This window comes from Chelmon rostratus, chromosome 19 (genome assembly GCF_017976325.1).
Source record: "Chelmon rostratus isolate fCheRos1 chromosome 19, fCheRos1.pri, whole genome shotgun sequence".
Taxonomy (NCBI): domain Eukaryota; kingdom Metazoa; phylum Chordata; class Actinopteri; order Chaetodontiformes; family Chaetodontidae; genus Chelmon; species Chelmon rostratus.
The window spans coordinates 4,576,981-4,594,645 of NC_055676.1; the positions used below are offsets into that span (position 1 = coordinate 4,576,981).

Below are 17,665 nucleotides of genomic sequence, written 5' to 3' on the forward strand. Positions count from 1 at the left end.
TCCCTCCTTAAGCATGAACGCTGAAGTCTGCAATCAAAGAACTGCAAGTTGCTTGGCAACAGCTCCAAAGAAAAAGACAGAAAATTCACCGCAAGAAAATCTGGAGCAAACAAATGACGTCTGGCTTCAGGTGGTTTGCTCTAAACACGTGCCAGCTCTCTCTTTGGTTTGATCGGCCGCTCCTCTGTGACACACCAGCATGGTCGTGAAGGCCTCTCCTTTCCACCCTTTTTAAATGTGAACATGCGTGCTTAATATTCAAAATGCATCCAATGAGTGCCCTCCAGTAGGGGCGGGGCTGAAATTGTGCACACAGCCACTTGACCATGTGCTGAGAGGGTTTTTACAAGAAAAGCATGTTAACTGTATGTATGTTTGGCCAAAACCAATGCGAGTAAACAGCGAATATCCAGTTAAACAACAGTGTAATGGTTTTTGATGAGGGACATAAGTAAGAGCACGGAGGAGACTGTACCGCCTCGCTCTTTGGATTGATCGGCCAAACCAGGTTAAGGTCATTTCTATATCTAGGTTAAAGTGATGCAGAGCAGGAGGAGGAGGAGCACAGAGGAAGAAATACTAGAGACTGTACTGCAGCAAGCAGTCTGGTCCACTGACCTCCTTTGGATGTCTCTCTCTGTCAGGAGAGGAGGGTGCAGTATCCTGTGTCCTCCCCACTTTACAGCCAATCAGTGTGATTAGAGGCTCTGTTTCTATTAACCAGCACACACACACACACACACACACACATACAAAGAGATGCACACGTAGCTAATGGACCCCAACTAACACAAACACCCTTCACCGAAGCTAACGCCATACTTTCAATGAATATCCCTTTCTGTGAGTTTTCGTTCCTGCACAAACTTAAGTTAAAAACACATTTCTGTCATGTTTTGAGCAACACTTTTGTTTTAATTCAATCTACCTGTGTGGAGGAAGACGTGTAGCGGAGCGCTGATCCCCCAGATCTCCTTACGAGCGGCTAATTAACGGCTAATAACCGGGATTAGTTTTTAACGGCGGAGGCGTAACCGACCTGCTGACCGCTACTTCTCCTCTTCGCTTTGTCTTCTTCTTCAGCGCTCAGCTCGGAGAAGAAAGGTGGCCGCGGCTGCTGCACCACAGCCGGCGGGACGTTAGAGAAACAAACGGACTAAAGAAGTAGCGGCGCGGTTGCTCGTGAGCTCTACAGCAGTAATAACGGTAACGACAGCCTCTGACTGAGATGACATTGAGCTCCTTTTACGCGCCAGCTTTTCCAACGGACAGCTCCCTCCTCTTCCTCTCTCTCTCTCCCTCTCTCTCTCTCTCTCGCTCTCCTCTTTTTTTTCTAGGCACGCGCGCTGAATAATGCAGGGCTCGCGAGGTCCCGGGAGTGCTTTCTGTCCCGTTCCAGAGACAATCAGAGAGCGAGCCGCCAGCGCGAGCTCCAGCCAAGCACAATGAGGCCGACCCGCGCGGATCAGGTTACCGCCTTTCATTCATTTATTCAGCTGCACAACACCCTGACTGCAGCCCAGCCACCACAACCCCACCCCCGCTCCTGTACCCCACCTCTCTGTCTCCCCACCTCTCTGTCTCCCCACCTCCAGCTCTGCCCCCCCACCCAAATGTGCCCAGGTGGCATTTTCAGTGAACACAAACATACTCAGAACACTCCAGAACCAGCAGTGGTGGTAACAAGGTGAGGTTGGTGAGCTAGCCTACAATTACTCAAGAGTAGGCTGGACATGAACTACTCTATTTGAATAATATTTCCTGTTTATATTTATGCCACTTCATGCTTACATTTAAAACGGCACTTTAATTTATGTATAATGTCTGCTGTTTCCTCTGTGGAGGAGCTTTCCAAAGTCTAAGGAAATAACCCAGATGATGTCATCAGGGTTATTGCTGCACCATCTTGAGACTTCAAATTAATACCAAAAAATCTGTGTTACAAACTGGGCGTGTGGAGTTTAAAGACGGGGGTCTAATGATGCTATCAACTTGCATTGTGGGAAATGTATGATGTAGTGTTTTGAGGGACCAGTACTGCTATCTGCTGCACAGATTTTGCTAAATCGCTGCATTGCCCCCTCTTTAAGAGGCAATTATTTTACCATTTACACAACTACATTTACTGTCTGTTAACAGATTAAGATTTTACTTCAAAAACATGATCACTTAATAAGATTTGATGCAAAGTTCTTTAATGTTTAAATTATGGCATTAGTATAATGAAGGCATCTCAATGGGCCATAATGAAAAGGCCTAAGTACATTTTTGCTTATGATACTTCTACTTAAATATACATACATATTTTACTGGTAATGGAGTATTTTTTTTTATGTAGTAGCATTGCTACTTTTACTTAAATTAAGGATTTGAGTACTTAGTCCACTACTGAGAACGGGAGAGGGTCCATGACAGCAACCTCTATTCTCAAATAAAATAATAAATATATAAATGAATAACTAAGTAAATTAATGAAGACCTATTACATGACTGCATGGCTACTGTGTGCAAAAATGTAGAAAATCCTACATCATATATACGACACTGAAAAAGGATGAAATGTCCCATATGGTTACGATAAACTCACAACACTGCATGAGTGACCAAAGAAATATTAAAGTACCTTATTAAATTGATACCACTGTAAATAAAGATGCCCAAAAGGTCACTATAATGAACTATTACTACACACTCATGTGTTCCCTTTTCAAATATTCTACTGATACGATAGCAGATAAAAATGCTACAGAGTACAGTAAGATCATATTAAATTTACTGTGCCCTAAATATACAATGGGTACTTATAAAAATATTATAGACGCAGTGTAGTGGGACATCTCTGCACACTGCAGAACAACTGTGCACCTGTAGAAAGGAAACCATGTGATTGAAAGGCATTCCAAGCATGCCTCTCTGCAGCCGGTCTAATTCAGCACAAACAATATATGGAAGCACATACAGGACACTGTGCAGGAGCCTGAGGGCCAGACAGACGACACCCAACCTCAGATATGATCGTTGTGCCACTTTCATTTTGCTGTTCATTTTGTTTGTTTTCTTGATTTGTGATCTCTGGTGATGTTGTGGAGCACAATGCTGTCTGACACTGTGGAGCTCTTGATGTCTGCCTTTAACTGTAAAGCCTTTTGCAGTTGTTGTTTTTGTGAAAGGATAATTACCAAGATAGAGGTCATCAGTCTGTGATTTCCAGGAATTCAAGGGATTTGATTTATTGAATTTCATCTACTCACTTAGTGAATTACAACAGAAATCTGAATGTCACTCACAGACCTGAGCTGTCCACTATCTCAGCACTGTGGTGGTCTCATTCTCCCCATGATTTGTGCTTCAGATCTACTTTTCTTATTAAGGTGTGGCTAAAATGGCAAGGATCTTTTTTAAAATAATTTTCTCTCTCTATCTCTCTCTCTCTCTCTCTCTCTCTCTCTCACACACACACACACACACACACACAGTACACAAACCATTTCAATTCAATAAATGGATAATGGAAATTGTCGGCTGGAAGCCTATAATCCCCCGTACAAGGTGAACAAATAGTTCCCTCTTCATAGCTGCATCATGAAAGGCTCCTGGCGGATATCGCACCCTGGTGTGGCGCCTTACTCTTTTGTCATCACGGCGAGCTTTCTGACAAATGTGTGGGTACATTACGTGTGGAATATTTTGTAGAAACACCAGTCCTGCCCCTAGCTCTAACCTTAGTTTGGATTCAAGTAATTGCACCTGATATGCATAAAAGCACACTCACAGGGATACACGCTACTCACCATGGCAGTGTGAGGATGTCTGGTCGGAATGGGAGCTTGATACCCATTTTCTGTTGTCACGGTAACCCCTGGTGTTTGGCCGTGGCCTATGATGAAACAAAATTTGAGTTGTTGTTACCATTGTCATCTTTGTCAATCACTGTCTTCTTTCATATTCATCTGCACCTGTGGGTGACCTGTCCAGTGTAGACCCACCATCTCTAACAGCATGTTAACACACTGTCACGTGAAGCATCCTCAAAACGGACTTTTCATTACGAAGTGCCTTTTTGGCTTTTTATTTGGTTTTGAAAAGAGTTTCTTAAGCATCAGGAGGATGGAATATGCAAATGCAAATGAAGTAAAAGCAGTAAAATCATCTGTCCTGTATGTGTGTAAATCTGATACTGTGAAAAGATAATGAAGCAAACATGCATCTGACCTGTAAATATGATAATAATAATAATAACAGCTATATGATTTGCACAACCTGTGCATATGCTCCAACGATGGACTGCAAATCAATGAACTGCTAACATCAGATACTCTGTCAGCTGTCATCAGTAGTGCTTTGAATTAGAGCATCTGTATTTGCATGACACTGACAATAAACCCTACGTCTCCACTGAACTCTCTGGTTGTATTTTTATCTTCTGTCTGTTCTTGGCTGCGTCAGTGGCCCAGTTCCACCTCAAGGAAATTCATCTGATTTCATATTTTATCATCCTCAACCTGGTAACATTCACACTCACTGCGACTGAAGAAACGCAAAATATCATCATGAAACTGTCAAAACAGGTTCACACTGTAACTGCTGTAGTAACTGCTGCCAGTACAACTCCAGCTAACACTGCCACAACTGCTACTACTACTATGACTGCTATTGCTGCAACTACTGCAAATGTAGTGGCTGTCAAAGTGCTTGCAGCAACTAAAATATAGATGAAGCTGTCCAACATTACAATGCTGCTTAAACATTAATGCTAGAGTAATAATAATCCAATAATTGAATGTATTAATACAAACATATAAACACGGGCCATTCTGCATAATAAGTGATTTTTCTCATAATATGCATTTTTCAGTTTTACAGTATGTTCACATTGTCTTATTGCTGCTTTGAAGGATCTGAATAGTTCCTTCACCACTGGTGGTAGGAATAGTAGCGACAGTGACTGGATAGGAAATTATATTAGTATTAGTGGCTGTAATAGTTGCAGCAGCATTAGTAGCACCAGAACTGGTAGTAGTGTATTAAACCTACAACCAGGAGAACGAGACTTGGCTCTCCTGTTGCACATCACTGTGGCCTAGAGTCCAAACCACAGTGCTATGATGCATGCTTGCAGTGATAGACATTTTCCATCGCTGATAATTATCCACAGTAATGGTTTCTGTTGAACACAACAGACTGTCATTGTCTTAAGATAATTCAATTACTGTTTATTATCACGGAAAACACACCCATCCTCCGTGCAGGATGAGTGTGTGTATGTGTGTAAGTGCTGGTCCTGTTTTCAGATACCGGTTGTCATGATGTCTCTAATATAATCATTTATTACTTTGTATTATGTCTTCCGCCTGCATTGCAGATCTCCCCCGATCATGTGTGTTTTAAACAAGAGTAACAACCGTCATCCAGGATTAGTGCATGTTACCAAAGGAAAGATGACATTGTGCAACTGATATACGTGTGCAAAAGGAATCTCTATGACCCAGATGTTCCTATGCTGTACTGTACTGGTTAGACAGGACACAGTCTATGGCTTCAGGAGATGTTTATGTCCCGTCACAATGTGCACAGTGTGTTACACATACTGTTCCTGCAGTGTCCTTGTGTCATACATGTGTTTGGCACTTCACTGTGGTAGCTGCATTGCTTTTCTAAACTTCAGCTAGTCTTGTTTGTCCTCTCGGTTCATTGCTGTTGAGTTATCAGCAGGCTCAGAAAAGTTAGATGAGTGCGCATGCAGTGAGTGTTGGTGCAGTTTCATGCTTTCTTGCAGTACCTACTATTGATACCAAGGGGGCGCCTCAGGGCTCCTGCAAAACGAGGGCATGGTGGGAGAGTAGGTTGATCCAACTATCTAGCTATTTACCTACCCATCTTCCTATTTTGCTTCCCATACTACTTACCTTCCCATGCTGCTACCTACTCAATATTTTTTTTGCAGCGTGTAGACTCATTAGATACCACAGACACAGCGTGGCTCCCTGCAGAAATGTTGCAGTAACATTACAGTGATTTTCTCATGAGCAGTGGATAATCACACTAAAAGAGAGAGATTACATGTTGTGTCCTTGCACAACCATCCTCTATTCAGGGCTTTAGTATTCCTAGTAGGAACACACTGATACCACGCAATAAAGATAATAGCAGCGAGGATTACTTCTTTGTATATGGTTTAGGCTATTTTCTGAATTTCATTTATCTTTTATTTAGCTTGTTTTCAAGTTTTTATTTCTCTCTGGTAAATATCCTGAAGCCAATTCTGTCAAAATATTCTAAGGTACTCTGAATAATTTCCAGCTCACTTCAAATGGGGCTTTAGTCTTGCTTTAGTTTGTTTGTTGGCCTGACTGGGTTAAATAAATGACTCTAGAAAGTTGGATTTTTATTATATTGGTCATAAAGAGAACATACTGTATGAGAGATAATCTGTAGACCTGCCTTTCATTTGTGTTTGCAGTGCAGCTGTGCAAAACATGACCTCCCTCCTCTTCTCATTCACACCGATTGATTACCTGACTGTATTTGTTGTTAATCCTGTGTTTTTAAAAACTGTCTCACTTAACTCTGAAGGGAGGAAAAAGTTTTAATGGTCTATAGGACTCTATTTTACACCCTTTCAGCAAAAGGTGATGGTGAACTCAGGAACAAAGAAGTGTGTCTTATGTGAGATATCAAGATAACCGCTAAATTTGAAGTCTGAAATGTGTATGTGTGTGTGCATGTGTGTGTGCTCGTTAGTGGCAGATGGGGGTGCAGTAAGGACAGCTCGTGATCTCTTTGTCAGCAGCCAATGAAAAAAGTGAATGTTAGACAGATGGAAAGAACAACAAGCAAGAGACGGCAGGGGGGCACTGGAGAAACTCAGCTTTATTGACCAAAGATAGAGAGAGGATACAGACATCAGAGAGAGAGAGCGAGAGAGAGAGAGAGAGAGCGAGAGAGAGAGGATGTGACAGTTGTCATAACCATAGAAAGAAGTGAGAGAAAGAGAGAGGGACAGAGAGAAGTTTGAACAATAGAAAATGGCTCCTTTTTGTTTTAACAGTCCATACAACCGTGAGGGCAGGCAGACAAGAAAAAGAGAGACCCCTACAGAGTCAGAGGAGTACTGCAGGCGTGGCAGTGGGGCTGGTAAACTCAACGAGTCTGTTGTTCATGTTCATGTACAGCTCCTCGCATTACATCAAACACACACACACAGACACACACACACACACACACACACACACACACACACACACACACACACACACAGGCAAACTGGATTGGTTGGGCTGCATTAACTTGAACTGAGCCTTACTCTTTTCTTTTCTTTTTTCTATATGTTTTTTTTTTTGGAGATTGTGATTGCATTTCCTTTTTATAGGTACACACAACAAGTGCTTCTTTGCTCACTTGCACATCGTGTGTGTGCATTACACCTTGGGGAAACTAACACTACATGTTGGAGAATACACTTCTCTGCATAGCCTCCTCAATCTTTAAAACCAAACAGTCATGCAATGAATATGCTTTGGCCAATGTCTGGGACAGTGAACAGGACCCAGCCTACACGAACCATGCAGTCTGAAAATAAGTGGGACAAACTGCTCAGAAGAACCATGTTGATGTTTTATCCCCTCTTGATATTCTTAGAATAAACATGGCGTGGTGAAAAGGATAACGTGCTACTGTTTTATCGGCAAAATAGTTATTTTGCAGATGATTTTCAACCATCAGTAGCTTTGATTAAAATAAACTGTAATAGATTCACTTAAATGACACCAATGGCTGTCAGTAGGGACTCAATGCAAAAACATGGGGAATGGTCAGTTGTAATGTAAAATTGAATGTGATTTGTTGTTAATAGGCTATCATGCACATCGAGTGACATGGCTATTTAATGATCCTGCCTCTGCACAATTTTTTAAGATCCTTAGATGCCTTCGAGGCCCACCGCAACACGCCTGGGAATGGTAGCAGCCGCCAAGAGTTCAGAGAAGGTGGTGGTCAGAAGAGGGGGAGAAGTTGTGAGGGGTTAATAGTGAGATTACACACAGCAAAGCAGTGGAGTTAGAGAATGAAAATATACAAAGCTTGCGTTTGTGCACTCATACAGTCGTGATATGGCATCGTCGGACATCAGAACAATGTCTAGTAACCATAATAATCAGAATCATCTCTAGATCTCTATATAGATGTGGAAAATAAAATCATCACTAAATAGAATATAGAGCATATTTACATTCTTTATCTACACAGGAAACTAGACCCTGCCGGGCCCGGTGGTGGCCAATCACACAGCCAGCGGGACTGACTGACAGCAGCAGTGGCCAATCACAATAAAGCATGTATATTTGAAGGTCGACTACAGTTGTGCACTGACAGGACAGTTAAGAGGTGGGATTGTATAGCTGTGCACAGCGCCATGTAAGGAAGGAACTGATTCACCCAAGGACCTTTCAGTGCTGGAAATATGCTTTCAATTGCCAATGAATGTTGTCTTTCATTCTTTTCACAACTATTAGTACACAGTGCAGAAATGTTCTTTACTATATGGCCAGGACCAGCAAAGCAATCCAATAAAAGACTTCAGAGAAAGAAAGAAAGAGGGCTGCACTCTGAAAAAAGGTTGTTGAGGCTCTTCAGGTCATTCTAGGATAGGTGGGGTTTTCCCTATGTGAATAAAGCCATTTGTACGTGAATGTATGATCTTAAGACCCAGGTTGGATTTGAACCAAGAACATTACAGTTACCTGCTACACACCTGAGCCACAGAAACAACCCCAAATCATATTATTTGGATCTGCAGAGCCTCTCTAACCTCTTTGTAAATATGCAGATGTCTTCTTCAATCATATATCTGGCCCATATAACTTTATTGATTGCACTCTAACAACAGCCGTTCCCATGTGGTGTACAATGGCAAAGTGTAGTCACTAACTCTCCAGAAATCAATGCAACAGATGCCCACTGAGTATCGGCATCCTCTCTACTCCGCGTACCAGCCAAGACACTTGAAATGCAGCAAGATCTTGTCAGAGCATCCATTATTATTCAACAGAATAAAGATGATTAATGCTTCTGAGAGCTTTTTTGAAAGCCAGCCAAGTAAATGTCCTACAGTATAATATATATGATGTTATAATGACACCCAGGCCACATTATTGTAGCACCCTTGTAAACGAGGGCCTGGTTGGTGACTACAGCAAGAGCTGGCAGTGTTTTCAGTCTCTTTGAATTGTGAAGAGCATAATGGATCTCTGGCAGCCTTCTGCAGCGACAAAGCAAATTTAATGGACAAAAAGATGAACATGAATTGCACTTTCTCTAAAAGCTCATTTGAGCACAGCTGTCATAGTTGTAATTTAGTAATACGCTAGTGCTTGTTAATGTTCATTATTCAAAACTTTGTGCCCAGGCTGTTAGTGGTAACCCATGATTGTTTTCATAGGTGGAAATTACACGTTCCTTCGCTGCCAGAGTGTACTCATTAAGCTGCCGTTAGCTTCCTGTGCTCTATAGGAAAAGTTGGCTGTAAGTATCCTACTGGCTGCCAAAAGGTGTTCCACGGCTTCTTATTGGCTGCTGAGTTAGGAAGTACTAGAATAGGAGGAAATGACCTCAGCAGTGGAATAGCTGGCGTTAATGGACAAATTGACAGAGTGAGAGAGAAAGAGGTGAGGAGAGAGAGAAAGAGAGAGAGTCCCATTATTACTAACTACTGTGTCAAAAGCCTCCGCTGGAAACTGAGGTTTATGACAATTCAACAATTCAATGGCCTTGTAAGTTTCAAAACAAAAGGGAAAAAAATGTTCAGATAACAACAGCAAACTGAAATTAAAGTCTAAGAGAACTTCTAATTATCTCTATTTTGTTTGTTAGGACTATCAATGTGGAAGAATGAAGAGGCACATAAAGAAACCAAGGCAACGAGTACCCTCCTCTCCGTCCCTGGTCAGAGAGAGTCTGTACAAGGAAGGGGAAGGGGATGGGTTGTTTGAGTTCGTAGGTTGGGGGTGCGGTTCTGTATGTGAGTCTGAGTACTGTATGTTTGGAGACAGCAGGAGAGATTCTGTCGAGAGACTGAATAGAGAAATTTAAGAAAGAACTTGAACGTTTCATAAACTGGCTTATTAAAGGCGATAATCTGGTTGATTGTCCTTCGAGCCAGACACACTGTTTGGTTTGACAGCGTGGCAATGTGACTGATTGTCCATAAAGTCTTACTGATCACTGAGAGTGGCTTTATATAACCTGGCTTAATTCCACCTCTACGTCTGTTTTGACCTTTAATTCATTCCTGATTAATTTGAATTCATGAAATATACTGTGTTGTCTGAGGAGAAAGGAGGCGGGAGGGCAGAGGCTCCATGTTGACAGAGAGGGTAACGAAAGAGCAGAGATGTAGAGGTAATAACGTAACTGAGTAAAAAGTCAAAGGTCAGACAACAGCGTGTGCGTGCATGTGTGTGCCAGCCGATCAGAGTCCAGAGGAGGAGGAGGAAGGCAGGGCTTCTGTTAGTAACCATCCAGAGACAGAGGAGGAGAGAGGGGTGTTGTGGGTAATAATAAAGGGAGCGGAAGAGGGAGAAGATTCAGTCACATGAGGATGCAGCACTCGCAGCGTTTCCTCTTGTCTGTACCTGTGGCAGGGGTGAGGCCGGGCGGGGGGGCCGTGGTGGCATCGGGATTGGCGGGGGGCGAGGAGGCGCTGTCAGGCTCACGGCCGTCAGATGACAGTTCCGTGCTGACGGCCTCAGACGTGACCGGCCGCCCTGACACGAGGTCGGCCGCTGTGCCGTCGATGATGGATAGGTCAGTGACCGTCTTCTCCCTCAGCGATTTCTCGTCGTCTTCGTCGATGAGGACCACCTCGGCCTTCACAGCGCCGTCAAAGCCTAGCAGCCGCCTGCTCTCGCTCATGTCCTCAACGTCCTGGTAGCCAAGGAACACCATGGTGACCGGGTGCTCCGCGCTGGCTTGAGGTGGGGAGGTGAGCTCGGCGCCCGGGTGGGATGAGGAGCCGGGCTGGGTTGTAATGGGAGCAGAGGGGGGCATCATGCCAAGCCGGGTTTCCCTCTGGAGGGTGACCTGCGCTGGTGGGCTTGAAGGGATGGATGGTGGGGCGCAGGAGGGTGGAGACAGATCATCGACATCTGCTGGGGAAACGTAGGCCTGGGGAGCAGCTGGGGTCACCGTCACCTGACCCCTGTTGCCGTCTCCTCCTTGCACGACAGGTCTGGCAGCTCGCTGGACCAGCTGGTCAACCTGCGCAGAGCTCCAACCGTTCTCCACGGCGGTGGTGGACACGCCCCTGGAGGAAGTGACCTCGTAGACTACTTTCCTGCCATCATCGTAGACTTTGACGCCGCGTGACGCCGCATCCAGCGGGCTCACGCGGTTGGCTGACAGGATGCGCTGCTCGCCGGTCTGTGGGTCGTGCTGTACGTTGATCTCCATGGCAAACATTGCTGTTAGGAGGGGAGGGAGGGGGGTATGGGAGCACAGACAGGGAGGAGGGAGGGGTTTGATGCAGAAGGGAGTGGGGTTGGAAGGATGAGTGAAGGGGTGGGGAGGGACCAGTGGAGGAGGTGGGGGGTGTTGGGAGGAAAAGGTGGAGGGAGTATAGCGTGAAGATGGGGACACAGTGTTCTCTGATAAAAACTAATATCTGCAGAATGAGTTTCTTATTCAAACTACTACATATGCAACCAGTAAAAGACAAAACATTACCTTAACTCTATCCTCCACATATGCAAGTGAGTAAACAAGAGAAATTACCTAACTTTTCCTCACTGTGCCTCATCTAATCAAGTGTACTGTGGAAGGTTTTTTCAAGTAAACTGCAGCTATCTTGTGAGGTTAAGTCACTCAGGATTCAGGATTGCATTCTTCAAAGACCTCCAATGATTCAGGAAATGACAAGAAAAATCTGTGTTTATTTCATCGTCAGTCTTCTCACAATCAAGCTTGACAAGGGCCACTTCATGTAGCGATTAGAAACACATTTGCTTCTGCAGTAAATGTATGTATGTATGTATGTATGTTTTCAATAATTTGTACCTGAGGTTTGGTTTTCTTACACCTGCTTCTGATGTAACAGCTTTCTGTTACTGCAGATAAGCCATCAGCACAACTGTCTAACTTTATCACGCTGCTCCAAAAGCTGAGCTTTTATTTTGTAGTGCTGTTCCCCGCTGCAAAGCCAGCATCATGAAATGCAATGAAACAAACATGTAAGATAATGAACTTAGCAGATTTCTCTTTACTAGCTTTTATATTTTCTTTAAAAAGAGAAACTGCCTTGCTTTTACTACGAGAAAAGACTAAAACTTATACAGATGTCAAGAGTTTAACTATTACTTATCCTAAGCCCATTAAACTAATACCAAAACTAATGCTAATAAACATACACCTAGTGCTAGCATCATAGTAAAACCAATGCGAATGCTACACTAAAACTATATATAATATATATTTATACTGATATATAAACTGATCTAATAGCTATTAATACTAATTAAAATACTGACAAATATATGTATAATAGGTTTGCTAAAAACATTTTTTGTTTTTGCTAATACAAATAATTAATTTTAATTTGAAGTGTAGTCTTGTGAAATGTTACTGCTAACATGAATTTGGAGACAGCAGACACTCTCCAAAGTCAATTCAAATATTGATCCAGTGCCTGATGTCCATGTGCTTTCAGTATATGTGGTTAAGTGTCCGTCAGAAGCAGTTTATGAGTTCTTCAGCAGACATGGACGCGGACCTGCTGAAGTCCATATGAGATTTGACTGAATTTGTGCAAACGTGTGCGTATCTGTCCCTGTCCACCATCCATGTGCGCGTGAGTTTGTCCTGGTAATCCAACTTGGCTGTGGCCCAAAACCTTCCTGTTCTCCCTCCCTCCCTCCCTCTTCTCTCCCCTCCCTCAGCCTTCTCTCACCCCTCCGTCTTACCAGGTCTTGGTATGGCGTGCTCTCCAGGGGCAGGTGGGCCGGTCCGGGGCTGCGAGGCCAGGACGAAGTGAGCAGGATCGGGGTCCGTGCAGTCCGAGAGAGGGGCGGACATGCAGCCGGTGGCATCTAGTGAACAGGAGCACAGGAGGGGAAATGACACATGGTCAGGGGGATGTTAGAGGCCGTGAGGGAGAGCCACAAACACACACGCACACACTTGTGCACCAGGCACAATGACATACACACACATGCACGCTAGGTACGTGCACATACACATACCTCAGTGATGTGTAACCCCACCCTGACACAAAAACACACACATATACAGCCCAGCCCCTTGACAGCGAAAATAACCACACCCCTGAGTGACCCTGACCGCCCCTACAAACACAAACACACATACACACACACACACACATCCTCTATCTCTCCCCATCTCTCTGTTTCTGTGTCCACAGCAACTCTAGCACCCCTGAGGTTCAGTGCTTATGCAGCAGAAGCGTGCGCGTGTATGTTTGTGTGTGTGCGTGTGTTTGTGTATTTGTTACTGCTTTGTGTGTGTGTGTGTGTGTGTGTGTGTGAGTGTGATGGCAGGAACAAAGCTTTAGGGGCTTACAGGGCTTGATGGTGAATAGAGGGGGATAAAGCCAGCGACTGCAGGCTGCAGAGTCATGGCCTTGTGTGTGTGTGAGCTTCAATAGTCTCGCTGAGCCGGGTTCTGTGTGTGTATGTGTGTGTTTTGGTGCATGTGTGTGTTTGTGTGCAGATATATACATGTCTACGTGTGCGTCCATGTGGTTTCAAGAGCGTGCTCTGGCCTGCATCTCTCCTGCCTCAGCGAGACTATTATCCACACACGCACACTCACACACACACACAAAGACACACACACACACACACACACACACAGAGAGAGAGAGAAATAGAAAGAGAGGGACCCCACTGCTAGGAAAATAACTCAGAGGAGGACACCATCCCAATGAGGTCTGCGCATTTTTGGTGTGTGTGTGTGTGTGTGTGTGTGTGTGTGTGTGTGTGTGTGCGCGCGCATGTGTCATCGCTCTTACCTCCATCCTGGGTCATCAGACTCTGAAAGAGAGACAGAAGAAAATCCATATGAGTCATAGCAGAGTGATATTTTTGAAAAACAATCACTTTACATCGTCAAACTATTATTAGTAAACAGAGCGTGGAGTATATTTGACAATGAGCTAATTTTTCAGAGCTTGGTTCCTCGGAAAAGGTTTGAAACACCAACATTAATTTCTCTCTTCTACCTTCTGCAGGTCTTCTATCGACCGCTCTGTCTCTTTCAGACGTTCCCGTAGAACCTGCTCTTTGGCTGATATCTGAGACTCTTCGCTCTCAAGTGCACCGATTTCAGACTCCAGCCTGCAAACGGAACAAACACAGGAGAACATTTTCTGTCAAAACATTGGAAAAGCTGAACAATGTAGAAGGTTGTTGCCCTGAACAGAAGAAAGTGGTCTGTGAAAGTCAGCTTTAATGTTAGTATCAGGATTTTGTGAGAGGGCAGGTTTGGATCTCTGTTGCTTTCCTGTATGCTCATGCATATCGCTTTTATACTTAATAATTCGAGACATACAATTGGCTAGTCTGAAATCCAATTGCTATTTTGTATAAGTAAAAATGCAAATGTATTTAAATAGATGTGCACCTATGCATGCCCTCCTGACAGGTTTCTTCATTAGGATGTGGCTTACAGACAGAGATGTGCTCACACTGCACTGTACAGTATAACATCTGGTTTAAATGTGTCCCAGACCACCTGGTTTGGGCCATCAGATTTCAATCTGTTCTCAGTGCCTCCTGGGTGCATTTACACCAGCCTTTTGAAGTCTATAATTCTGATCTGGATGTAATCCAGATGCTCCAAACATATGGAATGACCAGACAGAGACTGGTTGAGAGCTTTGCCTGATGGACGAATCTCTACATTCTCCAGCAGCAGGCTATAACAGTCAATTGGGCACCAGGGTTAGTTGGGTTTAGTAAAAATTCCCAGTGCTTTAAGTAGCTGCTGTAGTAGCTTTACTATTTATTAGAAAAAAAATGTAGAATAGTGAAAAATAGTAGAATATGGCATATTTATAGCCATAAAACTCAATATATAATAACCATATATACATAACATTGTAATTATGCAGTTTATCCTGACTGAATTGTTGATTGAGATTATTCTGACACCAAGGCTGAAGAATGACATGATCCATATAGAGTATCCTGCACTGCTAATCCTATTTGCTGAACATGTGATGATCAGTGTCTTTTCGAGTGTAAGTAATCACCTCGTCCTGATTTCATGTTGTCAGTATGATTTTGCAACCGTATGAGAGATACAAGTCCTTGTGTTCGTCATTGCCTTCCAAATCAACCCATATTACTGCTTCAAAAGCGACTGATAATGGCTAAAATGTTTTTCTGATCAGATGCTCCCATAGTTCAGGCCTGGTAAAGTTTAGGCAAGGCACCATGGTCTCCACTGTCAATGTCATACACTTTGTACCCCCTACCCTCTTGTGATAGTTGCACTTTGCTACCAAAAGGTCCAAATGTCCATGCACCCAGCAATTTTACTAGAGGACAGTCTGGAGGTATCAGTACCATTCCCAAAACTGCACCTAAAATAGGCCTATGTATGCACACACACACACACACACACACACACACATGCTCACATGGACAGAGATGGATGTAGCAACAATTCTAGGAAGCGGTCAGGGAGGAGGACCAGGGTTGCTTCCTCACTGACCGCCAGCACTCACAACACTACAGAATACACTCCTCCGGGACGCGAGGAATTTGTGCGTCAGTGTGTGTGAGCATGTGCGTGTAAAAGAGATATTAAGGTTCCTAACATTGCCGCGAACAGCTGGCCTTCCCACAGTATTCCGGAATCAATAGGGGCTAACTCATCACATCAGCATCAGTGGCCGTGAACAAACACTAGTGCACGCTGTCCTGACCGTTCTGTTCACCACACGAGAGACGTTTCACCCGACGCAGTTTAGGGAAACACGACTGCACAGGTATTTTAGCGTGAACAGGACTAGTTCAACTTGAGTTTTTACAATATCTGCATTTTACCAGGAGGATAGTTTTGGATTTGCTTTCACTCACCAAATCAAGGATTTTGTCCTTAATGGTCGCCAGAAAATGTAGTGCCTTGGCTCTGATAATTGAGGTTTAGCTGAACAAATCCCCACAATCCGCACCCATTCAAGTTCATCTTCAGCAGAGTGATGTTCAGATATTATACTGCTGCCTAAGAACTCTTTTCTATTGTGTTTTCTAACCTTTGATCACTGTGTGGACCTCTTATTTATACACACACCCTCAGAAACCTTAGCCAAATGGCATATTACATGCACATCGCATATATTACCTTTATTGAATCAGACAATCTGATTGAGATCAACATCACTGTTGCAACATAATACAGCAGAGCAGTAAGTGCACGCTGCAGAAGCTGTGGTGTGTCGGGTTGGAGCCGCAGCAGAGCGGCTCTGCAGTAAAAAGTAATGCTTTTATTGGCTGCATCTGTCACGCAAATCTGTTGTTCGTCTCTGCTGAATGTATTCACGCACCACTTTGGACGGGATCTGAAAACCGAACAAAGCACGAGAGCTTCTTATCACAAAATTGGCCTCTTGTAGCTGTGACCTTGTCATTGTCTGGATCGAAATAGTCACTACGGTTCGGGGTCGTTCAGTGTTACTTGAATACAGACGAATCAGGGGTCTGTGTATGCGAAAACAGCAGCGTATTGTCTCTTGCTGTAGCAGGAGTGTAACAAATATAGCAACATGCATGGAAGCTATTTCAACACCACTGTCAATTAGTTATCAGTTATCAGAGAGTATTGTCCATTACAATGCCGCTTATCAGGCTCATGTTGGACTGGACCTTGATAGGAACTTGGCTGCTCAATCATTTATTTAGTTTATACCAAAAGCATGCAGTTGGTATTAAATAGGTGAAAGTAACTTACTAAGTTTAAGTTTTAAGTTTATTTACTTTATGTATTCTCTTCTCTTCAACCCATTCACACATACAGGAGCAGTGGGCTGCAAGCCTCTCATTAAGTGTCTTGCTCAAGGGCACATCAGCCGGCTAATGGAGGGGAGGAAATACTCCACCACACACTCATTTTTCTGCCGGTCCGGTGGGGGAATCAAACCAGCCATCTTCTGACCACAAGCCGCTTCTCCAACCTCTAGGCCACAGCTGCCCCTACAACCATGTTTGTTATTGTTGTTGTTGTTGTTGTTAATTTCAGCACTATTACGCTTTCTTGAGAAGCTTTGAAGCATTTTCTCCAAATTTATGATTGGACCTGTCACTGACTGTATTTCGTGTTCTAGGAGTCTTCACAGCAGTGAGACAGTGGTTATTTATACAGAGAGCAATGCTGGACTGTGCATCCTATATTTAACTCATCCTTGCTGGTATGAGAAACAATCACCCAGCCTTGGATTGAGTTGCAAGGACTGCACCACAATGTGTAATCAGTTTACATAAGTACGCTACTTGCTATACCGGGACTTCTAAATATAACAAAACTTTTTTTTTTTTTTTGGGGGGGGGGGGCGCGTTGGAGTATTAGATGTTACACACCTTTAAACCACAAGAATGCGGCACATGCTAGCAGGATGTGCTGAAGGACTGAGTGGGAGTAGGGCTTCTGAAATCAT

General features: G+C 43.7%; 1 protein-coding gene across 2 annotated transcripts in view; it reads right to left on the reverse strand.

Moving 5' to 3' along the window:
- The window catches only part of LOC121623292 (A-kinase anchor protein 2), an 80,121-nt gene that overhangs the window by 26,149 nt on the left and 36,307 nt on the right, over nucleotides 1-17,665 (reverse strand). The window contains exons 5-9 of one of the 2 annotated variants that reach the window (XM_041960534.1): nucleotides 14,228-14,342; nucleotides 14,018-14,039; nucleotides 12,951-13,076; nucleotides 10,629-11,456; nucleotides 3,792-3,877 (exon numbers count right to left, since the gene is read on the reverse strand). In XM_041960534.1, coding sequence (XP_041816468.1) covers nucleotides 3,792-3,877; nucleotides 10,629-11,456; nucleotides 12,951-13,076; nucleotides 14,018-14,039; nucleotides 14,228-14,342 — 1,177 coding nt within the window. The remainder of the gene's footprint in view (nucleotides 1-3,791; nucleotides 3,878-10,628; nucleotides 11,457-12,950; nucleotides 13,077-14,017; nucleotides 14,040-14,227; nucleotides 14,343-17,665) is intronic. The other variant, XM_041960535.1, reaches the window with a different exon arrangement.